Genomic DNA, 26,595 nt, shown 5'->3' with positions numbered 1-26,595 from the left:
TTTTAATACTCCATTTTTAGGTGGAGAACTGACATCTATAAGTATAAACCTTGAAATCTATGACTATTGGTTAAGAATCTGGGTTAAAAGTCAATTTCAGCAGTTGTCACAATGACTTGCAATTATTTAATTTGTTTTATAATCCTAATTACTTGTACTTGTCACCTGCAGTTTTTTTAATAGTGTTGGTTGGTGTTTTTTCCTGTTATTCTGAATGTGCTGAAGTACTTAACTCATTAAATTCCTATTTAAAAAAACATTAAACTCAGAACGATAGCAATGTAATAATGGTAGAGCACTGAGCATTTCCCTAACTAACCTTGAAAAATTAGTAACAAACAAACCAAACATACAAGTACATTAATGAATTTTTGAGAGGCAAGTAGTTTTGGTGGGAAGAATTGATGTACAGTTGTGGAAACGTTTCTACACCCCATGCGGTAACCCATGTCTCCAAACGGAAACATTGCAGTAGTACTGTAGTGTATCACTATTTATGAATGAATAGGTATTGGTTGTGTAATGATCGACAAGATTGGTGGATAGGTTTGCTATACCGGAGGTCATATAGGTTTGCCATTTGGAGACATGGGTTACCACACTGGGTGTAGGAAAACATTTCTGCAACTGTACCATGGCTGGTGCTGGTAAAACTCCTAACGGATATCTGCATATAACACATTTGCCCCTTCACTTCCTTAATTCTCATGGGAGTAATAAAAATTAAAATACAAAAAAAATATAGTATACGTACAGAAGAAACAAAAACAAAGAATTGTCATCATTTATTTTAGGCAATACCTGTACAAGAATAAAGATATGAATATTACTTCAAAGGTTGTGCTGATTGTTTGTGTATTAAAAATTTAAATGCGATGTCAAAAATATGAAAATATAATGCCTTCGTTGATGAAATATATGATCATTAAATCTTCTTTTGGCCAAAGAAATGGGATGGGAAAGTGTAATTCCCACAATAATGTAGCAAATATATCCAATCATTAACTTTTAAAACTTTAATGTATAAAGTATATACTGTATTACAAGTATAACCTTGATTGTCTCTAAAATATGGTGAGCACTACTTAGACCTAAACCTAAAGTATGTCACATATTATATGTTGATATACTACCGTATTTTTGTGTTACAAGATGTATTCATGAACATAAGCTTCACTGAAACTTTACATTCACATATTACTAATAAATTTTGAGATTGTATGTTATAACACAGTACTGGTAACACTATAAAAAAAACCAATAACTGCATATGTAACTGTTGGAAAGAATGACCTGGGAGAAAAATGCCCAATACTCGAGACAAGAATATCAAATGCTGAAAATAATTGCTAACTAATAATGTCAACTGGCAACCAACATCACCATAAAATATTTGGCAAATATCCAGTCACTACCAACTACATGAACTACCTACTGTATCATTATCTATACATGTACATAACTGAGTATCAATGGCATCTAGATTCTGGCAATTGAAATTCATGGATGTGTGCCCCCCACCCCCTCCCCAAATTCATATTCCTGCATGTTAATTTATCAAGTTTTAATAGTTCCTCACAAAGAAAGGTGATCCCATTATGATACTTTAGTTAATACTGATCCAATACAATGCTGCATGTCCATTCAATGTTATAACTACCCAATATCTGGCTAGTTATTTTACAGTAGATATGCTTTTCTTGTAATTTTGTTTTAACATTTACAATAACAGTACTGTATTTTTTCCCAATAACATATCCACCCTTAAAATTTCTAAAGTTGGAGGAAAGTAAACTGAAAATTTATTGAGCTTTAATCTATACCTTTGAAGTTATGTTCCCTTGAAGACTTACGGACTGGCTGGCCATGTGCAGTGTCTTCCTCACACGTGTCCAAAAATATCCCCTGCACTTTGAAAAACATGGCTGCAATATATATATATATATATATATATATATATATATATATATATATATATATATATATATATATATATATATATATATATATATATATATATATATATATATATATATATATATATATATATATATATATATATATATATATATATATATAGCATGCATGAACCAACATTTTGAGTAGAAATGAAATACATGAACAAATGTGGAACAATATTAGTTATTGCATTATCATTACTTAGACCTGATGATCTCCACAAGTTTAGTTGTACATATAGGTGATACAAATGTACACTGTGCATTCCTTAAAGCATAACTGTAATGTAATTTAAAATGTAAAACAAATCTTAAACCATTAAGTTCTGATGTATTTTCAATCCAGGATTTTCTTAAAAGATTTTTACATATTGACAATCTTATAAAAATTTAATTATCTTGCATTACTGACAATGTGAAATATAATACTTTAACATACTTTTTCAAAATGAAGTGCATTAATAGTTCAATATTACAGTATGTAAAAAATATTCTATTCTCATTCAAATGGACAAAAATAAATCTAGTATTAAATCTATGTTTTCAGGTTAATGATTATTTACATTCTATGAAAACTTAGCCCTACTACAGATGATTACAAAAATCACACTATACCAGTAGTCTGAAGATAAAATACAATATAGTGATGCCAACTGTACCTGTAACATCTGTTTATGTACATGATATGATGTGTAATCTTTCCAATATCCACCAAGACTTCTAAAGCACTGGAACAATATTAAGTCGCTTGTAGTTCAGTTTTATATCTGTGTATGGACTGCAACAAAATGAATAACTATTTATGGCTGATTCAAATCATGAGTAGTTGCCATAGCCAGAATCTGGCACTCCACTCTACCTACCATCATCTTACACACCACAGCACATTACTCTGTTATACACACACATCCCTTGTGCTGAAACATTATAAAGCAATTAAGGAAAGATTACAAAGAAAAAATATTTAAAAATAGTAAAGATAACTCATTTCCACACCCATAGATTGCCTCCACTCACAGCAGTGGAAGTGTGGCCTACACAGTAGAATGAAAGAGAAACACACTGAAGAAAGATTTGCATAAGGACAGAGGAATGCCACAGATTAGACCAGACTAGCATCAAGGTGAAAGCACCAGAGATATTGGCCACAAGGGTCTACCCTTCAAATATGCTCATAAAATAACAATAAAATGCTAAGACTAAGAGTGTAAACTTTTGCAAACAGTATGCCCTAACAAGTTAAAAAAAATTAATATTCATGATTCAGTTAGTATACTTTATGTGAATGTAGATTTTAATTTATAAATCTCCATTTTAATCATCTTTCATAATTTACAAAAACATCCCTGGTGGCAGTGACAAGTGCATTAGTCTTGGTCTAGGTTGGGGTAAGGAGATGATGACAGGGGGGGTTAGGTTCCAAACATACCACTGACAAATCAAACTTAGGTATTGCACAAACACCCACTGGTTCACATCCACACAAGCAAATCAAAATATGGATATATTTTTATGGCCCCTAATACCTCCTGCTGTCAAATAAGCTCTACTTCATGAATATGCAGAATAAAATCACAAGTGAATAAGAATATTAAGAAATACCAAAATAGACTCCATATAATATGGATTAAATATATCTCTACAAGCATAAAGGATACACTCTGCTGTATCCATGCAAATCAATAGTAAGGAAAACTAATGTAACAGAAAATTTTCAAACTTTGGCACTTTATGGCCAGCATTATGGGCACTACTTATCCTGTAACAACTATCTTGAAGACTCGTCCCATACAGGAAGAAACTTTTCTGTTACATCCAGTCTGCTTAACAATGTCAATAAGAGCTTTGCCTTAATACAAAAGAAACTTTTGTGTCACTCGGATAAACTAAAACAAGGCGCAAACTTGCCTTTGTAATTACATTTGTGACAAGAACTGAAGATGGGGCTTGAAAAGGTGATACTGATGCTTGTATTTATTGGTCAGTAAGAAGTCTCAAAGTATTATCTATGACTGTTAGCTACATGTCACATATTGGCAGACATAAGGTAATATCCTAGCTACACTTATGGACGTATCAAACAAATTTGTAAAATAAACAAAAACAAAAACAAAAAATAAACTTTCCAACATGCCTTGTACAAAATCACTTTAGAAAAAATCAATCAATATTGTCACTTTCTACAAAGTTGAATATTTGACTGGTGTATGTGCACACGACACCAACAATAATCACTGGCCCAAAGTAACACATGGCACACTAAGTTCACACAATTACTGCATTCAATTATCATATACATATACTGGGCGCTGCACATACCACTTGCATGGTGAGACCGAAAGTCCAACTGTACAGCATCAAACATTTTCCACATACAGTCACATCCATTCTTGTTTTAGTTTAAGTTTCTGCATGTTTGAAAATCACTGGCTACAGTGTCCTGCCAGCAAATAATACTTTGGTGCAAACACTTAACCATCTAGGAATGTGGAAGGTGGGTCAGAGAACCCTATCTCACGTGATCCCAATCAACGTGTCAACTTGGGTCACAATCAACCCACCCACTGAATGCACAGAATCTTGTCCTAGAACAATCCACAATCCTTGAGGTTATTCTTGATGATCACATCTGTTACAGCATCAAACACAAACTGAAATGAGAGAAAAGAAGTCAATTGGGATCCATTAAAATTTTTACTATTACAGATGTGTAATCAGAGGACTGAAATATGATACATTGTATTCCATTTTATGGGTGAGGGCTGAATTAAGTGATCTGTGCAGTTCCAGGACATAGGGCACCCAATGGTAGGAATTACTAGATATACAACATTTGATAATTATCTTTAAGTAGTACAGTAAAAATCCCAAGTACCAGAGTAAATAAGCCACAGCAACATAGTTACTCAGATTGAATCCATCATTCGGATGTCCATATTAGCAGGGAGGCACAACCATTCAAAACAACAGCCAACATATTACATTAACACAGATTGGTTTATTTAAGCTAATAATATATAAGTTCAAGTAAAATTATCATATTTATGATATACTTTCAGTAAAATCAGTTTTATTATATTTAAAGTGTTAATAGATGTAGCTTAGGAATATTAGCCTCTGCCAAATTAATATATATTCAGTATATACATTCTATCACCCAGACTATTGAGCATACAGCTACATAAGCATTTGTTCTGTCACACCACCTAGGGTGGATAGCCCATAAACATTTGTTCATTCACACCTCGGGTGTACAGCCCATAAATCTACAGACTCAACCCTCCGTGTGTGAGTTGGCTTGTTTAGATGTCCATGTTGAAAGATGGGTTACTCTCCAACCACCAGACTCGAGAAGACAGCCAGTTCCCGCAGTTCACAGCCAGACACGATACTCAAAAGTCGTGTTGTGAGACCAGCTCTCCAGGCTGTACCTCTCTCAAATTATATCAGCTAATTACAAGCTAATAGCTAATGCTCATTAGTCTGTCAATACCAAATAATTGTACAGACATGACTACCCAATATAACTAGAAAATCACCACGTGTGTTTACATTAAACCAAGGAACAACGAGTGAAGAGAACAGTACCTTTGTGTCTTGTTTAACTTACAAACTAAGATAATTACAAGTACAACCCAGGACAGCTGTGACGATTTCAACTATCAACCAATCTACGACTGTATCAAAGGTGACACGTCGTGAGATTACCCGATATCTCACTCAGCTGCATCAAAGGTACCAGCGACTAACCTACACTCGTTCAGGCAAGTGTTAACAAGTGAGATAGTTTGATATCATACCACAGCTAAAACATAGGTTCTAGATTCTAAAAGCTTTCAGAGCCACAGAGAAAGTTTTTACCTGATCTTATTTTTTTACTTTCATTTACTGTATTTTGTCATTCTATTTCTTTTGTCTTAATTTAAGTGATTTTAGATGTATTTAATGACTTAAGCAATGATATAGTGGGATTTTAAACATTGTTCTGTAAGTACGGTATGCTCATAGGGTATGTGGTTCGACTGAATTACAATTTCGACTGAAGAGCATCCATAGGAATGGAACTCTTTCGTAACCCGGGGACCCCCTCTATGTAGCATGGATGGCCTTTTGCAGTGTGAGATAAAGTGAATGTGTACAGTATACCTCTACCAATGAAGTGGATATGTTCACAAAATACACTTCATTCTCAGAAACTTCATTGTCATAAGTAGATTTAACAATGAATAAAAGGGAACAGGTTCCAATCCTTCGCTATTTTGTAATTTACATGCAAAAATTGGTATAATAAGCAAATAAAAATAATACACAGCACATCATAAAATACAATAGCACATATTTTATGTACAGAAAATAGCTCCTTCTACCCTTGTGCAAGGTTATGGGTGACCCTGAGTGGAAGAGTTCAGCCAGCCAGCTGACTTGGGAGACATATGGTTGCTATGCCATGACGTGACACTGGGGAGTGTTACACATCCATACATACAATCACCTCCCATAAAGAATCCTGTTTGCAATCATGCTCTTAATTTTTCTTTCTTCTTAATAGTTTTTGATATATTTCCTTTATTTCGAAGTCACAATACAGTACTGAAATAATTTTCCAGTCTCATTCCATGAATCAGTGGCAACATACGTGGCCATTTCAAGTCCACAGCTGAGCTGGCGACATGTATGTATGGAACCTACTTTCAGTGAAGAAGTTCCGAATTAATGCATTATCTCGGGAACAGAGCATTTTTTGTCAACCATGGCTTACACTTCATGTTTATCTTTCAAAGTAAGGCGTTTTTTGCTTTTAAGTCTTACCTTAACGTGCTTGCTTGGGTAATGTTCTCACAATGTGTATTATTTATGACACGAGATAACAAGCACATCTGCACTAAAGAATAGCCACACGTAGACCGAGTGCAGCGCAGCTTTGTTGTTGTGATGTGGGCGAGACCACATAGTCCATGCCACGTCACTCCAAAAACAATAACAATGACCCGCAGGATATGTAAGATAGTTTTTCAAATTTAAAAGTAATATTTTCCAAGGTTCCAAGAATTGTGGCACTCGGGGTTTTTACTGTAAATGCATTAATCACATTAATAATGCATACAGCTGCAAGACAGCTCTTCACCCAGATACACCGGTTAATACTGATATCATTCCAAAACATCATCTGACCTGAATATTGTTGGTGTCGGTAGCACATGTGAAGTGAGTGTATATTTCTTTCTGGTCCTTCCGCTTGTTAAGGTTCTCAAACTTCATACGAATGTAGTTGGCTGAATCTTCATATACATTGCTGCCTGAAAGGTGATTAAAATTTGCTAGATAAAATAAAGAGGAAAATTTTTGTCAGCCTTCATTACCAGTGCAGTATCTATCAAATCATTAATGATTTTCCTGGAAAGAATGGACAAAGGTTGGAAGACAACTTGAAGCTCCTGAATATACTATTTAAGAAAAATCTAGAACAATGATTCTGCAGTTTTTAAATAAATAAATATATAAATTCAATACAAAATGCAATAATTTAAACAATTAATATTTCAAGCACATTTTTCAGATACAATTTTTAGCCTTTGGAAATTTCATGGGCTAACTTTTTGTTAAAAAAATAATTTGTCAAAAATTTTATTTTATTCCAGCCAATAAGTCCTTTCACATGACTGGTCTGGGCATCCATAGCTTCAATTCCCAAAAATCTCAGAAAAATTCATCATATACCCACTGTACTAGTATAACCACAAAATAACACAATATTAATCAACAGTATCACAATGAAACATAAAATCTTACATGCTACTTTTGCAATGAGCATATAAACACGGAGGATTCTTTACAAAGGAAGTAGCAGTATTTACGCCTTGTAAGCAAACTGCGGGATGTTTTCCTCATTTTCTGTGAAGCAATCAACTAAAACTTTCATGTGTTTCTAATTTCACATACCTTGATATTCTGGGAAACAGATAGTCAACGGTGACTTTGTGATCTTTTCTTCAAACAAATCTTTCTTGTTCAGGAAGAGAATTATTGAGGTCTCTACAAACCATTTGTTGTTGCAGATAGAGTCGAAGAGTTTCATACTCTCAATCATTCTGTTCATCTCTTCATCCTCTGCTAATACTAAGTCATAGCCTGCAAAATTCAGAAACTATATTAAAACTATGCCAATCCAACCAACTTGCAAAAACCATAGTAAATATGCAGTACAGTGTTCAAATTCCATTGTGCTATTATCTTTACAGGCCCATATTAAATATCACTGATAAGTACTAATTATCAATATGATGAAAATACTCAGCAAAAATAAAATACCACTGCCATCATCAAGAATGTCAGCTAATCCTTCCAGTAGTGGCTTAGGGGCTAATTGCAAAAGGCATAAGGTAACACAAACAGATTAAAACAACAACAGGAGCATTCATGAATGCAGAATTCAAAAGAAGGAAAAGAAATAATGTTCAAAAACAGAAAAAGAACTAAAGAAACTTCAAATACTAAAATGAAACTATAATGCAAAAGACCCAAACAGCAACAAAATAATAAAACTAAATGAATACTGTACATGCATGCAACGTATAACAAAAATAACCTTACCTGACAGAGCCACGACAAAGATAATGGCGGTTACTCCCTCAAAACAGTGGATCCACTTTTTCCTCTCTGATCTTTGACCGCCTACATCAAACAATCTGCAATAATAAAATTTACAGTTATGAGGAGAAAGCAGATTAAATGGGGTTAGAAAACAATAACAGTTCCAAGTCACATCCTAAGAGATTAACACAATATTCACCTCTTTTAATCAAATAAACCAGTGAAGGACATATTCAGGCATGAGATTGGAATATTTTTTGCTGGTCCTAATAATAAGTCAGGGGTTTGGGGATTGCCCAGATTACCAAAACATGACCAGACCCCTCCCTGAATTTTCTCACTAAAGCTGAGCTGATTTCATAAACGAACTTGGGCAAGTTAGAAGCCAGAAACTGAAATAATAATAATAATAAAAAAACATTTATATAGCAGTAGTAGGCCACCAATACAGTACAGTACTTGGAAGACTATCAGAATCCTGTATCTTAAGAAGTATTTATGACTGGCTGGGGATCTGGTAAGTTTATGGTCAATCTTGAAAGCTCTATGCTAATTAAAGCAGGAGTAGAGCATGCCCTGACAATTTGTGGTCCTCGATTATTCGCGGCTATTTTGAGACTTAAACTCCCGCAAATTTTAAGGGCATGCTGTATGTCTTCATAACAGTAGCTGCTACTACCTTCAAATTTCATCTTGGAATGTACTTCGCATTACAGGTATTGAAACAAGGAAAAAGGTCCAAAAAATAATATGAAAATAATCTTTTTAAATAATAATATAATAAATGCCATAATACACCTCACATTTGGGAACACAAAGGAGAAAGCTAGAAGTGTCAGAAATTTCTCCCGCTACCCTCGACAGCAGCATTGATAAACCGTGAACCACTACAGTATTGTGCCGAGATCTTTCCCAAATACCCTGTATTCTATTCCTCAGTTCATGAGGTTATGTCAGGAAATCCTCCTCTTCCAGTAATTTATATTTCAGAGAAACGATACACAAACACTTGGTCACTGACTCACAAGTAAAGGAAGGTTGAGCCACATGGGCTGGATAGAAATACACACTATTTAGTGGACACTAAGAATAACTAATAGGTTCCAGAACAATTTCTCCATCCACAGTAACATAATGATATAAATATATATGAATATTTAAATAATTAAGGTACTGTACTAACTTCCTGGACAATATCTCTAAGGTGGGTTAATTGTCATTAAACAACACAGAATATTTATTTCAACCCATATGTAGTAAAGTGTAACATAAACCCCCTCCCAAATTAAGCATTGAAACTTATTATTAGGTAAATACGGTAAAGAGGTATGTAATTATTCCTGTTAAAAACCCAAATAAGGTAAAGAGGTAGGTAATAAATACTAATGAAGGTCAACTCGTATACAGTACTTACATACTTAAAGTACTACAGTACAGTATACCACTTTAACACAAGAATTTTAGGTGGCCATTAAAAATTTATTTTTCATATTATACTAGAAGTCTAGACTACTAGCAAAATAATACCTGTATACAGTACAGTATCTATAAATGTACTCAAATAATAACTACTGTAATATACAATATAAGTTTAACAAACTTGAACCAATGTTTTCCGATACATTACTGTTTGAAATGACTGGTGCATGAGCATGGTGGTCCAGCACTGCATATCATCCATGGTTAAAACAAGGAAATAAAGCTAAAACAGAGTATTCATCGAAAATGTTAAATAAAAACTGATCATGCATACATGATACAAAGCTAAACATGTATCTAAACAATTAATGGTAATATTATCATACTTCACATCTACTTCTGCATTCACAATTGTTGATAAATCTCCTAAGATTTATATTGTATAATCTATTCTGTTGCCATTTTCAAGGATTAAGAAAATTTCTAGTTAGAGCACAAATACTATTGTTATTATCTTACAATACAAAAAAAATATTCATACAAAACATTTGATAAGGAATAGAGGAAGTAAGGATGAGTTCAAAGAAAATTGGTACCGTGTATAAAGTACAGGTATATAAAACTGACAGTTTCTGCCTAAATTGAGCTGCCAACTTTTTTATTTTGCTGTAGGAAAATTATTAAAAAATGCACTTACTTGAAGTTAAGATTTTTGAAAGAGAAGTTTGTCTCAACAATCCCAGTTGTTTTAACTCTAGTGCGAAGGACATCTTGTTGTGTGGGTATGTAACCTGGCCGTGCAATGCGGTCCAATGCATTCAGGTAATATGCGGCAGAGTCATTCAGTTGGTACTCCCTCGACCGACTGCATGGGCCATAAAGAATTTTTTTACATATAGCACTTAGTGGTACTGTAGGTATACAGCTATTAATAAAAGTATGTTATCACATTAAGCAGTTACTCATAAACAAATCTATCATTAAGTCATTAACCTAATTCATATCATTATACCTGTACTATACAGTACTGTATCTATTATTATGACAATGGGGAAAAGGCTGTTTTACACAGCAGTACTTTTCCCCCATCAAGGTACACCAACTGGTAATTTTTCATTTAATTCAAAATCATATTACTGTATTCTTTAAACATGTGTCTAGCTTCAAGAAAAAAATCTTCACTGGTTTCAGTGCAATATACAGAACCACAATACTGTACAGTATTAAGGACAGTGAGACAGATGAAAATTGAGCAATTCTATAGTCCCCCTTCTGGTTTCACTTATAACTAATCAATGTAAAAAGTAATAACCTACAGTATTGTACTGTATATGAATCATAACATACCCATGACAGGACTGAAACTTAGTGCAGTGGTCCCCCACAAATGTGTGATTCTCTCATAGCTTAAAGACATGAAATTTTACCCATTCTTTGACAAGTTATGGTGGTCTCATAAGTATGTTCACTCAAACACCAAGCTATTTTTTTATGTGAATGCGCCCATATAGACATTGTTTATTTCTTCATATGCCCAGCTCCCAAACTGTCTGTCACGAGTGCCTGCTGTAGATACCCTGTACCTATTAACCCATTAGTGAATCCCAAGAATAATAAAGCCTGTAGTGTAAATTAATTAGTTTAAAATTATGGGATCTTTTATTAAATGTGGAAACACAAACTGCTTGAAGAGCATATATTTTTATGTAAAATCTATACTTCTTTTCTTTTTGTGCATGCACGCATCACATTATCAACTACATAAGCTTAACCTCTTATTTTCCTTAAGAAGTTAACTTCACTTATGTGTGATATGTACTCACAAATTTAAGACATTTTCACACACAACCTTAAAGATTTGCTGGGACCACTGTACTGAGTTTGAAGTCCAAGCAGGGAATCCTTTGGGTGAAATATTAATAGTCAAAGAATGTATCAACCACATTTGTGTAAACTACATCACTTGCAGCATCAGTATTGCTGGATGTTACAAATTAATTCACATGAGTGAAGTGGGAGTTCATTTGTAAAAATAAGAATACCGAAGATCAGTCCATATTTTCAGATAGAATGTGAAGATATGCAGAACCTACTGACAAAAACCATATGAAATCCCCAGACTTTACAGTAAAATACAGAGGTTCTAGTCCTATGGAATTTTAAAGACATTTTGTAACCTTAATAGCTCTGACTCACTTAAAACAATGCTGGACACCACTCTCATTCCACAGGCGTTTCATAATGTTTGCTAATTCAGGCGTCAATTCACCCTCGTCTGCTGCACTTGCCAATGTGAAGAAGTGTCGAGCATCATCCTACAAATCAAAAAGCTTGTCAATGAAAGTAAAAAACTGAAGTTAAATTATGAAAATTCTTTACACACAATAATAATTGCTAACTTATATAGAAATTGATGAAACAATAAATGAGAAGATTCTTTAAATAATCATTAACACAACAATAATATAAGCACACTGGGAAGCAGGCCTCAGGTGAAGCATAGCAGCACATGATGAATCTTTATTAACAATGAAAAATGAAAGTGGGTCCCATTGGCAAGACTGCCTGTTAGGGTCAGTATGGATACAACACACTGTATATTAAGCCTTTGGTACACAAGGAGGCAGCATGGCCAGTACTGCACTCAACCGCATTCATTTCTCCAGTTTGCAAACTTAGATACCCATTTACAGCTGGGTGTACTGGGAATATCTGGGAATCAAACTACTGCTGGAACAGGAGGTGAGAGTTATATCCACTCGACCACTGAACTCTTTGTTAACAATAGAGTAATCAAGCAATAACAGCAAAGTAACCTTAGTGGGTATGAAAAAAAGACCTCGCCAACCTAACCAAACAAACCCACCTAACCTGACCTAACTTCCTTACCAGTAAGGAAGTTAGGTAAGGTTAGGTTGGTGAAGTCTGTTCTTCATACCCACTAAGGTCAGGTTAGGTTTAATTTAGAAATTAGCACTATTTAACACATTTGCACAAATTACAAGTGTCCACTATAAAACAATGAAAATGCAGCATTTTTAAAATCGTTTTCTATGAAAAGTCGGCTGCAGGTCAGTCATCAATAATTACCGAATGTAAACAAAAAACATATAAAGTGGAGTGTTCCTATACAAACAAATTGTATAAATGAGGAGTACATGACCAAAAAAAAAAGTAACGCCATGTGATAAAGTAACAAGGAAGACCTATACTGTACTACTAACCGCTCTACTGGAGTCTCTGAAGTCAATCTTTAGTTGTCCCATGGCTCTGATGATGGCCATGAGTGACTGGATAGTATTGGAATATACAACAGGACGATATTGTTCACATTCTTCACGTGAATATCCTGTCTCATGAATAATCTTCATCTGTTTAACAATTGTGCTTTTCCCAGACTCGCCAGCACCTGTAAAAGAATATTTTTGTACAGTGAACCCTCACTTTACGCGGTTAATTCAACCCACAGGGTACCGCGGAAAGTGAGAAACGTGTAAAGTGAACAACATAACATATGGGATTAATTGAAATAGAGACCGGGCCGACCCCCAAACTCCACTTTTTCAGACACAATACCTACGTTGTAGTGAAAATAACTTCTTAATTTTAGGATGGTATGCACACACAATTAATAATTAAGAGAAATATCAATAATATTAGGTTTCTTAACACTTACATTAGTAGAAAAGATGGCTGGGCACACGGGGATGGGGGGTTGGTTCCGAGGCAGAGGGCAGATTATTGGCCCTCACCTGTATCACTTGTATCACTATCCACCACAGAGGCTTGCAGGGCCTCTTTGTCAAACCCCTCAAAGTCCATATAAGTCCTCACTATAATTATCACTATCACTGACTTGGGCCGGCTGTGGTGGGTGAAGAACTCGGTAATGTTTTGATGACTGGGCGACCTTGTGCGCACCCTGCTCGAGCCACTTACACAACATGGCGGATGGCGGGAGGTTTGGATCCAAAAATGGCGCGGCTCGCCAGCCGCTCTCCGCGTAAAGAGGTACACGCACCGCGGAATGTGAGCATTCCGGTTTCAGCAGGGTACCGCGTAAACGTGGAAACGCATAATGTGGGACCGCGTAAAGCGAGGGTTGACTGTATTATGATTTTTTTTTACTATTTTATAAATAGTTCATTATTTTATTCCCATCAAAATTCATAATTTCTATGTAGCAATACTAATTTTTTCAGCTAATAAACAATGTAAAGCCAAAACACAGCCAAGAGAAAACAGGCAGATATAAAAAGCGTGAGAGCACTCGTGCAAACCTACCTAAAAGAAGAAGCTTGACTTCTCTGGCAGCACGTTCCCCTGCAAGTCTCAGGTCTTTGTCTATCTTTTTGCTTCTTTCTGCTGCTTCTTTGTCAGCAGCATTACTCATCGCACACCCCATGGCTGCTGATGGGTGAGAGTGCCGCCCCCCTGGAACAGATATGAACACAATTTAGCTGGAAATAACACAAATAAAGCTGGGTCTAGATGCTTTGTATAACTTTAAAAACACTATACAGTATTAATGGTTGTTACATGCACAGTAATCCAAACATCTTTATGTCTAATAGAGACCAGCTGATTAAATATTTCTATACAGTACAGCACACAGAAAGGGAATTGTTAAGTTCTATAACTTAAAAAATACACACTTGTCACTATTACAATCTTCTAGATTTGCTTAAAGATGAAAATTTCTGAAGGGTGGTTCCAGAGACTGTGTAACATCTAAAAATCACCAAGAGCTCATTAAAAAGAAGGATCAGGGAGATTCTTAAATATTGACAGGGATTAATAGCAACAGCCTCTCTCAACCATCAAGCTAAATCACACATACAGTAGGATGCTAAATTATTAACAAACTCAAAACATCCATCTAAAAATTCTCGATAAAAAAACCTTTACGCCAATGAAGTAAAAACAGATTTTGTTTTCTCTAGCCTCATAAACTCCCAAAAATGTCTCATTGAGGACCCACTTTCAATATGAATCAAGCCCCATAAGAGACCCAATTAAGAAACTACAGTACGGTAGTTATACATGTAGAACTTGATTAAAAAAATATAATAATAAAAAAATATCAAATTTGTAAAAATTTACAGAACAGGACATCAAACTCCAAAACATTTCTTCACCTTTCCAGATTGAATCCTGAAATTTAAAAAAAATAACAACCAAGAGGAGTTGATAGAAAAACCTGCCCACATAAACGATACCCATTTCTGGTGTTTGATCAATTGACAAATGCTTATCTATCTAACCTAAAATAAAGTATACGTATATATACTACCTATACAGTACAGTACATCAATCATTGGGGAGGGACAGTAGGTTAGGTTGATTCATCTTCTCTCCAAGAAATCATAAAATGTAGCAATGGCTGGAGGTGTTTGTGTGTAAAGAAGGGTCACTTTACGCTTTCATGTGCATGAAAAGGTCATCAAGTAAAAAATGAAAATGGCATTGGTGGGTGATTGCAGTTGGACATAGATTAGTATTAAAAACAAAATGGTTCAAATGTATTATATACTGGAGATAGACCATTCACCATAAAACACCACGATATCTAAAACCCTACGGCAGGCCTACTCTCTTTAGTTTACTCCAGGAAAATATTTGCTTCATGTGTCCCTTTCCGACTGACCATTACAGGAGGAGGTAAAGTGACAAATATCTGTCGTAGCCACCAAGGCCAGGTTTCTTGGGCATAATAACACAATGATGCACTTATGTACGAAATACCTTGTGATGAACAACTGGCCATAAACTTTTTTTTTTTTACACTTGCAAGATTAAAAAGGAAGTGCTTGTTGTACTTGTTACTGGGTAACTGGACAATGCTGTTTCAGGTAATACCAAAAGTTTACTCACTAGTCACCTGGTTTTAATTTTCCTTATTTGACAGAAAAGAATCCATTAGTAAAAAACTGATGTACCAAGTAGTTTAGGAACACAGTGAGTTTAATCCGTTAGATTAAAAAGGCAAGTTTGTCTCATCATACCTGGCTCCAAGAACAAGATGCTTGCCTTTTAAACTACCGTAGTCCTTAAATGATCTATTGCTAGGTTCTTGTAATACTTTTGTTACTATAATTATATCCATCACGGAAGAAGGTTCTAGTTCTGTATATCAAGAACATCACCAATATAAAGTTCGCAAAACACTGGTCAGGAAACCTAATCTGTATAACCTACTACCAAATCACAAACATCAAACTGACTACATCCATGACCACTCCTTATGGCTGTACAGTTTAGTAGGGATAAGAAATTATGCTGTGTAAGTCAGTGTGAGTAAGAGTGAGAGTCGTGAGGGAGTGTAGACGTACACGGACGCGCCTATGGGAACCCAGGATTACATACAAGTAGGTCACATATCTAATTTCGCTCATTTCTTCGTCAATTATTCTCCAAATTTAACTTCATATAGATTAAGAGATAAGCCAAAGGAAGTCTCCTACGTAAACCAATTCATCCCCTAAAGTATGAGGAGGGTGCTGTTATAAATGAAAAGTGACAGCTCATACCGGTCGAGTAATTCCTTCCAGGGAACACGCCTTGGAAACTGTAAACAAAGTCCACTCTCGTGATTTTCCTCAACTAGCCTTAAATGCTGTTTGTAGCTGACTCACCAATATTGTAAGTAGTACGCGGTACTTTGTCAGTAAATCCAAAACGTCCGTTTCACAGGAAATCCCATAAAATACAAATTATAGTGTCACTTTCACATGTCCAACCTGTTGCTCTCCACTAAATCTACAAACTGACAATCGAGATGGGCTTTGAACTTGTGCAGGCAGCGCCGCACGAGTACAGCGGCTCAACACTCAACTAACACCCACGCGCTACACTTAAATTACATTACAGTACTGTATAAACTTCTCCCATCATATCTCCCATCATACTTCACCTAAATACATTAATGAAACATAACATAAGCTATCAGTTATTAACAGTAACGTTCACTTCTAAGAAGAAAATAACTAACAGAGACATTAGAAACGAACACATAATACCCTTCAACAATCGATATGATAATTACCGTGTTTTTTTTTACCAAGTAACAGTGAACTTGATTCTAGCTTAAATATATCGTTATTAAAGCAAATAATATGAATAAATTAGAAGTAGGAATGTTGTCAGGATTAATGTATACGAAAACTAACAGCATGGACAGCGTTAATCCAATATAAACTTGAGTTTGACCACACACACACACACACACACATATATATATATATATATATATATATATATATATATATATATATATATATATATATATATATATATATATATATATACATTATATGGTCAAACCCCTGCAGTCAGTACGTTACCTTTAACTTGACAGGAACACACCTTTGTACACCTCTACCTGTCCCTGAAATACACCAAATAAATGTGTTAAAATATTACAACTTGAAATATTTGTTCAATTAAATTTTCTATCAATCTCGATAGCCATTAGAGAAGATGTAAAATCCACGAATTTTGCGGGTGTCCGCATAATAAAATTAATTATTATTGTGAACGTTGGCACGCGTCTGTGTCACGATGGCTGGAACCTTACCAACGGACAACGGCTTATATGGTGTATTGGGTTTCATAAATGAAACGTTTAACTGCGGATGTATAAAACTAACAATAATACTTATTAGGATCTGCGGTAAAGAAAAAGAAAATATGAACAAACTGATTACAAACAATGTGATAAGACTATAATCTGATGGTGAATAGTTATTAAAATAATTATAAATTGAACTTAATGAAAATTTCCTTTCAAAGTACCACAGTGCACTGAAGAGGTTATGATATGATTTTATTATATTCATAAACAACGTCTTGGAAACAAAGGCGCAAACAAATAAAGATATAGGTAAACGAAGTGCTTTGTATAAGGAAGTTGATTTCCTTGTTAGCAATTAAGATCTCTCCCCTCAAGTCCTCACTCGCGTACATTATAATCAAAACAGCCAATGACTATTCGATGCGACAAATGATCGCACGAACTCTCCATTATTTTACTTCATCCTCTTCGCCGCTGGTCGGCTTGTTAAGTGCTTGGGCGGTCGGTCACGTCTCTGTTACGCACTGTTGGCAAGTACCAAAGGAGCCAGATCAAGATAAGAACAATGATTCCCGAAAAATCATGGAACTTATTCAACATTTCAATCGTTAGTTAAAATGTCATGTGTTGAGGTATAGGAAAAAGTGGTCACAAGTGTTGATCTATACATATAAAAAATGGTCCCACGTGTTAAAAATATGAAAAATGGCCCCACGTGTTGGAATATATGAACAAATTGATCGTAGTTATAATTCAACGCCAGATACGTTTTCCAGACTGTTATAAATCTGATTTATTCTGTAATTCTTATAAACGTATATTTTTTTTTTTCAACTGTACACGTATTTGCGTTAAGACATCCACGACGTGAATCTTTTCTGCACTCAACTACTTTTGCTTTCTGTATCACAACTCCCTATCACCAACTCTTCCTCCCAGTACCATCTTCACTGTCTCCTCTTAACTAAACCCATATTTGCCATATAAAGGGCCCTAATAATTATAAGGATCATTCTTCCTCCTCATGGGCTTGTGGCACTGAAAATAAACCTCAGTGTGGCCTCAACTCCCCTTGTTCGTGACCAAGCTTTTATGTATGTATGCTTATATACCGTGTGTGTGTGTGTGTGTGTGTTACTCCTGCAGTCCACGTTTCACCTGCTCTGGTTATCATCTTTGATCTTGACGTCTTTCGCGTTTAATCTGTGTCTCTGTGTCAGTCTAATATGCATCGAGTGTGTGTTACTGTTTGTTTTATTTCAAATGGGAACAATTTCACAGCGTTAAAGTTATCCTACAAACGCTTCCCATCCACCCACTCTGTACACTAATTTAAGCCGTCAAAGGAGACTTCGGCGGCCTCCAGCAGTGATCTTCACCTCTGGCCTCCCTTTGAGAACTCGACCTTATTCCCAGGTTTCAGGCCCATCTCAGTAAAACATGTGGTGGTTGAACATCAATCAAACCGTTTTGTGGTATAGCATTTTCTACAGTCTACAAGTTTTCTCGTCGATACTAAGACATAAAAGTTTAATACTACGACAACAGCATTACACAATTCTCTCAAATTTCTGTTAACCAGTATCTACGTCATAGGTATTCCCCGACGTGAAAAGAGGTGCGGCGAGCGTTTCTGCACCACCTCCTTACCTCCATCTTCGTTTGGCTGTGGAAGTGTTCCATGGTACTACACTTTGGTCATAACCTAAAGCGGTGAACATAATTCAAATGTATAATCGTAATGTATACCTTATATATGAGGCAGACTTTATAACATCACGTCAAAACTGAACAAAGTATAAGTAGACAGTTGTATTGATCTTTTATCTCCTTAACATCAAAAACTGTGTGTATGTGTGAAAACAATTATCCTAGGGTATATATATATGATTGCACTACATAATTATAGGACACCGTACTATGAAACTCAGGCTCCGTCATCTTGTAAATAAAGAGTGACACACACTTGTGTTGTGAAGTCACGTGAGGTTATCAGCAAGTAACGTATTGAGCAACCACTTCTTTTGTTTGTGGAATAAGTGTAAAAACTCCAATCTCATTTTGTCGTTTATAAGACAGATTGATGCTAAGATATTGTGTTTTGTGTATTTCTAACAATTTATATCATTACATCCTGGCGGCCTCTTTAATGTTACATTCAACAGAGTACGAGGATTGCTACACACAGCACCTGGGCAACTTGCTAGACTACACTGAGCTTGGCTGTAGGCTACGCCGATTAACATTATTTTTGCAGTCTTAGCCAGGTGAGTGAAGCATTAAAGCCTTCTATGTTTCATCACAGGGCGTGTAGGCGAGGCTGTCTACCATGTCTTCACTTTCACCACAGGATGTGTATGTCATATTGATATGGTCTTTATGAGACACTGTAATTGTGTGTCATACTGTAGGTCTGGTCTTTGTGTGTGTGTGCATCATGCCGTATGTGTTGTCTCGGTGTTAAATTAATAGCGTGGTCTTTGTGTCATAGTTATTGTGTTCTGTGTGTGTGTGTGTGTGTGTGTGTGTGTGTGTGTGTGTGTGTGTGTGTGTGTGTGCGTGGTAATGTTGGAGTAGATTTTGAGTCATACTGATACTGTGGTCTGTGTTTTCCTCATCCGGCTGACCTACGTGTATAGGGGTAAGCAGTATGGCCATGTTATGACCTATCACACCGGTTGATCGCGCTCCTCTTGTTGTCTGACTCAACTCCTGTGACACGACAAACGCCTCACTCACCGCCCGGATTCTTAGATGCTCGTAAGCTTTTATTTCTCTGAACTGAGGTAAACAAACGCTTGTAGTGACGATAGAGTCTCGGCGTAATTTCTAGTTTGGGAAGAGTCTCAGAGTAACTTCGCCGTTAAATAGCAGTTTCAGTAAGCCAATTAGAAAAAGTTCTCACACCTCCACATTTAGAAGAACAAACAAATTTCAGATGCGTACCTTTAAGAGTATGAGTCTGGACTAGCCACTGACATCTGAGTAAAGAAAAATGCCTTCAGATCTTGGACACCTCTCCCATAAGAAATCTCAAAGAAGCAAAGCCAAGCACTGGTTCAACACAGGCTATGAGTGAGTGAGTCAGGAGCGGTGTAGATACTTGTGAAGAATTAGACGGCCAGGTACACAATCAATAAACCTGTACACTCACATAAGCAGTAAACGACCCCGACATAAGTAAAAGTCAATACACCAAAGTGATCTTGAATCCTAACTGGATGAAGACAGGTTACACAGAAGTCAACCATCACACATGTGCCCAGCCTCTCACGTTTCAGCCCCCCCCCCCCCATCCACGCGCTTGGTGAGGGTGACACCATCTACCTGTACCATCCCACTTTGTTGATGAATTAATTTTAATATGTTTAATTAGATTTTTCCTGAATGTGGTATGACCTGAGATGCTTTTGAATATCAGTGAATTTCAACTATTTATGAGTTGTTGCTCTTTTAACATGTGGGAATTGATGCTTTTGGTTTGTTTATGACGAGTGTCATTTCCTACGATGAGCAGGATGACTTGTGTAACTTCCCACACTGCTCTGTTCATTGGCAGTTTGAGCAAAATAGTGTTTTCCAGCATATTACCACTGGCTAAATGTCAACCACGCCGAACATCAAAGAATAATAACTCTGACGTCAAGAATTAATATAACGACTTCCGGGAAGAGCAGTACGGACGCCAGCGGATGTGCGTCAGATTTGCATCAGTGGTAACTGGTGGGTAAGGTCACGGGTCGAGGAGAAGCACACCCTGCCTGTCTGTTTGTTGACACTGCCACACCAAGGGTCAAGGTGACGTGGCTGAAAGGCGAGAAACAGTAATAATGTTGACAGGCTCAGCACCTACATCACACATCGACTGGTTCATCACCTCTTATAAAAAAAAACTATTAAACCCACCATTAACCAGATACTTATTTGTTCATAACTTCACCATTTTCAGTTAAGACCACCATAGATAACACACTCTTTACCCGACAGACCAAACCTTCCGTACCCCAGACCACCACAAGACCACATTAAATTCAGACTAAACCCGCACTATAACAACACCTCGTAACTGAATGCACCTAACTCACCGGCTCTAACTGATGTACACAAATTAACGTCCAAAAATATCATCAAACTAATGGGGTGAATGCAGGACGCGAGAGGCGGAAATCACCAGTGAGGAATATCTCGTATATCACCACCACTCACACCCTACCAAACCTCACACCCTTACCGTGTACAACCATCGTCTTTACTTTGGCGGAGAGATAAAGAGAAGGAAGAGTCAGCGTCAAAAACAAGAGAGAATACAGTATTATAAGGAGGGAACTTTCGCTACCGTCTGTTGGGAAGGTCTACGGCACCATAAAGACAACACTATACCTATTACGTCACGAAGAAGACAAAACTCCCCAGCCGCAATATGGTGACTATGTATTAAAGCTAACATGACCAGTGGTTTGATTGCAACAAAATCTGTCCTCAACCCACCAAAGAACCTCTCTGCCTCACCACATCTTGCAGGGTCGACTACCTGGATCTGACAGTGTGAGCCCATGTAACCTTAGACCAACTCACTAATTTGCATGAATGTAAGTTATGTATTGGTTTAAGTATACCTTACAATGATGCTGTGGCCCCTGAATTAGCAAATTACTGTACCTTAACTACAGAGGTCAACCAGTTAGGTGTACTCTTACATCTTCAGTTACGAGGATTATTCATAATATGAACATTTGTGAATCCGGTCCCAGATGCATATTAGCGCCTATAAGAAAATCCGGATTCAGATTTCTGGGGTTTGCATAAGCTGGAGAGATACCGTAACGACCCTCTCAGCAGTAATGGAGGCGTCCGTCCCACAAGTCAACAAGAGAGAATCTGACTCATGATTGGAATGTAGAACTGACAGCAGATTAAACAGGTCGTGCGTCACTCTTCCTGAGCGTAAATTCTTTCTTGGATGATCATCAAAGCACAAAGAAAGACCATTAGGGTTATTTAAATGATTTGATTTTATGCACAAAAAAACGGTAGGGATCATGTACTGTATACGTTCTTCATCCCAGGAGGACAACTTACACCTTGTACACGGTAATGCTCCTGGTGCCTATCACGTCTAACTACAATACTGCATATCATAAGCTGCCCTGCCTGGAGTGCCGAGCTCTGCCCGCCCTAGGACGTGTTGTCAACAGCTGCTGTCAAGATTATAATGTTGTGGTTTTAGCGCCCGGTGCTGCTGCCAACACCTGATACTGGCGCCCTGCTGGTTGGTTCCTGGTAAACACAGTATTTGGGCTAAACCTCATATTAATACTTTGTAAACAAAAGAAAACAAAAAATCCGTGGTAGAAAATTTCACCTTTCAACAGTACTTACGGTTTAATTCAACGATAGATAACAATAAATGTGAGGATGTAGAACTATGAACTAATTTTCCATTCTTATAATGTAATGGGAATACTGTGTGTGTGTGTGAAGGGGGCGCATCATATAAACAACGCCACATAACAAGATATAACTAGTAAAGACAATATAACATGAAGTTTCCAAAAAATAATGAGGTCATAAGCCTTATCTAAATTAATTTATTTCATCAAATAAGTTTTAACGTCCGGATAATTCACAACTGACTGATAAGTGATAACCGGTCATCATAGAAACAGTACACGGCTCAGACCTACTGTACTGTATATGAGGAGCCGGGAACGTACAGTACATCTGCCGGCAAAATTATATTAGGATGAGAAAGCCAGCGGAATCCTCGGCTCAGAAATGAATAAAGGAGCCGGTGTTCCTGTCCGTTCTCTAATGTATCTATCAATAAAGATAATTATTCATAATCACTTCGGTATTTTCAGTCATGCACCTGAGTCACACTCCCCTTGCGCTCGTCTGCTCTATGTGGCAGTGAAGTCGACGTAAGAAGCATTTTATATATAAAGTTGAGGTACTTTTATGCAACATGTAGTGAATATACTTTCATTTACTTTGTAGTGGAGGAGGGCTACTTTTATTTCTCTGAATATCGTTTTTGAAATTATCCCTATTCAGAGAGAGAGAGAGAGAGAGAGAGATAAAACAAGTTCTTAGTCCATTAAAATCTTGACTGTTTATTTAACTAGCTTAGATCAACAAACCACAGTACATACTGTATACTTATTGTTCAATCCCTGGGTTATTTATGACAGGATTTTTGTATTTTAGGTTATGTTAATATACCTTACTCATCTGTTTATTTGCATAGCGTCGTATTACACTGAGGTTTGGCTGGCTGGCCGTTAGATGGCAGCACCAGCGTGGCGGTAAGATAGCCTGTACAGAATTTTTTTTCCTAGAATTCACAGAGCCAGAGGCGTGAGAGGTTACAAATGAATGAATCTTTTGTCTTATATTTACAAGATGATACATTTTTTCAGACATCAAACCTACGTACTTTCTTCCTATAAAGAACAAACAATAACTCATTTTCTTGACAATTCTGGAAGAAGATTTTTTTCTTACGTGCCAAGGTGCCATACAACACCGAGCTGTCACGGGTCTTATACTCCAGCTCTCAGACGTCTGACTATTACCTCCATACATAACCTGTAGCCAGACTTCCCACCCACCCCAAACTCCCCCATTCTCTTTATTTCGCGCCCCTCCCTTCCCTTCTTCTTCCTCCTCCCTTTCCCCTTCCCCTTCCGTTGGTGGTACACAAGGGCAGAGTGACAGGGATGGACATTGTGGCTGTGGTTCCCGGTACAACAACTAAGCTTTGTGTCTTCCTCGCCAAGTTGACGCCACGTTGTGTGTGTGTGTGTGAGCGAGAAATACGAGAGAATGAGAGAACGAGGAAGCTTACGAAATGTGTTTGTATAATCGTAGACAAAATAAAGGGAGAGAGAGAGCCGCATCAGCTTGCGAAAAATGTTTTTTTTTAAAGGTGTCTTTCCCACGAAGGTAAGTGTTCATACAAGGAAAAATTTATCGCCACTGAGGGTATCATAGCATCAAGTTTTTTTTTTGTATGTGTGTGAGAGAGAAAGAGAGAATGTGTTTAGAGAAAATATAACTTTCTACTTAATTATATTTACCCTCTTACGTATATAAACTACATATCCTCCTCCCGTGTACAGTATGTATGCATTTATGTCACGCTAAATAGAAATAATTGCCGATTAGGCATAACTTTTTTTTTATTGCAATAACTCAATGAAAATGAATTCATATATGGTAAAATTTGATCGATTAGGTTAGGTTTAGGATGTTTAATAGTCACGAACATAAATCGTGAGGAGAAATAACTGGTATGTAAGACTATCGTAAGCCCTTAAGCCCGACAATAAGAGACCCGAGTGTACGATAACCCAAACCATTACTACAGCTTCCCCTTCATGGTTAAGATAACTTGACCCACGAGTACAATAATTCAGGACCCGAGTACGATAATTTGCCATGGTTCTCTCGAGGGATTATAACAACAACTGCCCGGCAAGACAAGGTGTGTGGTATATGATGAAACAACAAAACAACAACAACTGCCCGGCAAGACAAGGTGTGTGGTATATGATGAAACAACAACTACAACAACTGTAGTGACTTTGTGTTGTGCGGTGTATAATGATACCAGAACAAAGAGAGGCTAAACCCTAGGTTGTTGAGACAGTTTGACGTAAGGCACAAGGCGAGTCCTGTCTTCTGGTTCTGGCTACAGTGACACATGATTGATCAATCGTGGAAAAACGTGAAGGGAATCATTTTTCAACCCATGCAAGGTATTTATTTATGTGGACTGTGTCTTAAATAATCTACTGTGTATCTCTGTCACACACACACACACACACACACACACACACACACACACACACACAAATAAGTAAGTCAGACATGGTTACAGCGTAATGTACAGACAAGACATTAATAACTCAGGACTCACCAGCAAATAAGACATCCCGGAACTAGGTACAAATTTGATACGAAGTGTGTGCGTGTGTGTGTTTGTATGTGTGTTTCCTTGTGAACGTGGTAGTGAGTGTGTGGTTTTGGATGTGCTTGCGTGTGTGTGTTTATCAGTATTGGAGCTAATTAAAGTATCGCGGTGCCCCACAAACATTTTATCTGTCTGGGCGGAGTAAACAATTTAGCCCAGCGACGTCAAAATGGCCCGGGGGGGGGATCTCCCTTTGATGGCAAAGGTTTGTGTGAATATTTTCGGACGCATCTAGTTTACCTCCACGTCCAAGTGTGTGTGTGGGAGGGGGGGGGGGGCTGGCGTGACTCCTGAAAGATGGTTTATTAACACCGGTATACTGTATATAGATAAAACATTTACTTAAGATGTGTAAATTTTACCTAATGTGAAATTCAGCCTTATATTGTATAGGCATGAACGGGTAACACGCCCTTAAATGCTCACTTATATTATGATGGTGTCAAGAGTTATGTGAATCTATCTAGTTAAGGTAATTTCAGCATGATGCTGAAGTTATTTCTGTCTGTCTTCAGTAACAAGAAATACACATCATACGAACATCTGTGAATTCGGACCCTCTGCATGATCTGTCACCAGCACCTGTCTCTTCTTCTCCACGGTAACACAATCATGGTAGCTATGCCAGACGCATGTTCCCTACAGAGGCGAAAAACTGTTGAAGAATTAGCTAGGAGTGAGGGGTGGTGGGAGGCGGGTAGGTGAGCCACAATGAAAACATTATGCCCCAGCAACAACAGTGACAACATTCCTGACTATTATTATCCCGTGATGCCCGGCACACCACATGCCCGCATATATATTCCCAGGAGGAATTTTTACCAAGAAACAAGTAGTATCCTTCAACGTCACCGCCGCCGCCACCACAGACTACCTTAAACTGGGGCTCCATTCACTGTGGTGACCTCCACCTCGTCATTCCCGGCCACTCTACTTGGCACACACACACACACACACACCCAACCAACCCCTTAACTAGCCACCCCCTCCCTGTGCTCACCACACACCCCCGTTGGCCTCTCGACCTCGCCCTGACATCATAAAACAATGAATAATGTTCTACTTGTGTCGCAAAATGA

At 37.1% G+C, this 26,595-nt stretch overlaps 1 protein-coding gene across 3 annotated transcripts in view; it reads right to left on the bottom strand.

Annotated features, from left to right (window-relative positions):
* Positions 1 to 770: 770 nt before the first annotated feature.
* Positions 771 to 26,595, bottom strand: part of LOC121878373 (guanine nucleotide-binding protein G(i) subunit alpha) — a 47,259-nt gene continuing 21,434 nt past the window's right edge. Inside the window, exons 2-10 of one of the 3 annotated variants that reach the window (XM_042384578.1) lie at positions 17,312 to 17,355; positions 14,253 to 14,402; positions 13,193 to 13,377; positions 12,165 to 12,283; positions 10,666 to 10,833; positions 8,550 to 8,644; positions 7,899 to 8,087; positions 7,131 to 7,255; positions 771 to 4,609 (exon numbers count right to left, since the gene is read on the bottom strand). In XM_042384578.1, the coding sequence (XP_042240512.1) occupies positions 4,544 to 4,609; positions 7,131 to 7,255; positions 7,899 to 8,087; positions 8,550 to 8,644; positions 10,666 to 10,833; positions 12,165 to 12,283; positions 13,193 to 13,377; positions 14,253 to 14,373 (1,068 nt within the window). In that variant the 5' untranslated portion in view covers positions 14,374 to 14,402; positions 17,312 to 17,355 and the 3' untranslated portion in view covers positions 771 to 4,543. Of the gene's footprint in view, positions 4,610 to 7,130; positions 7,256 to 7,898; positions 8,088 to 8,549; positions 8,645 to 10,665; positions 10,834 to 12,164; positions 12,284 to 13,192; positions 13,378 to 14,252; positions 14,403 to 16,603; positions 16,751 to 17,311; positions 17,356 to 26,595 lie in introns of those variants that run through there. The other 2 variants (XM_042384576.1, XM_042384577.1) reach the window with 2 other exon arrangements.

This window comes from Homarus americanus, unplaced genomic scaffold (genome assembly GCF_018991925.1).
Source record: "Homarus americanus isolate GMGI-L3 unplaced genomic scaffold, GMGI_Hamer_2.0 scaffold41027, whole genome shotgun sequence".
NCBI lineage: Eukaryota > Metazoa > Arthropoda > Malacostraca > Decapoda > Nephropidae > Homarus > Homarus americanus.
This window is presented reverse-complemented; position numbering and strand designations above follow the sequence as displayed.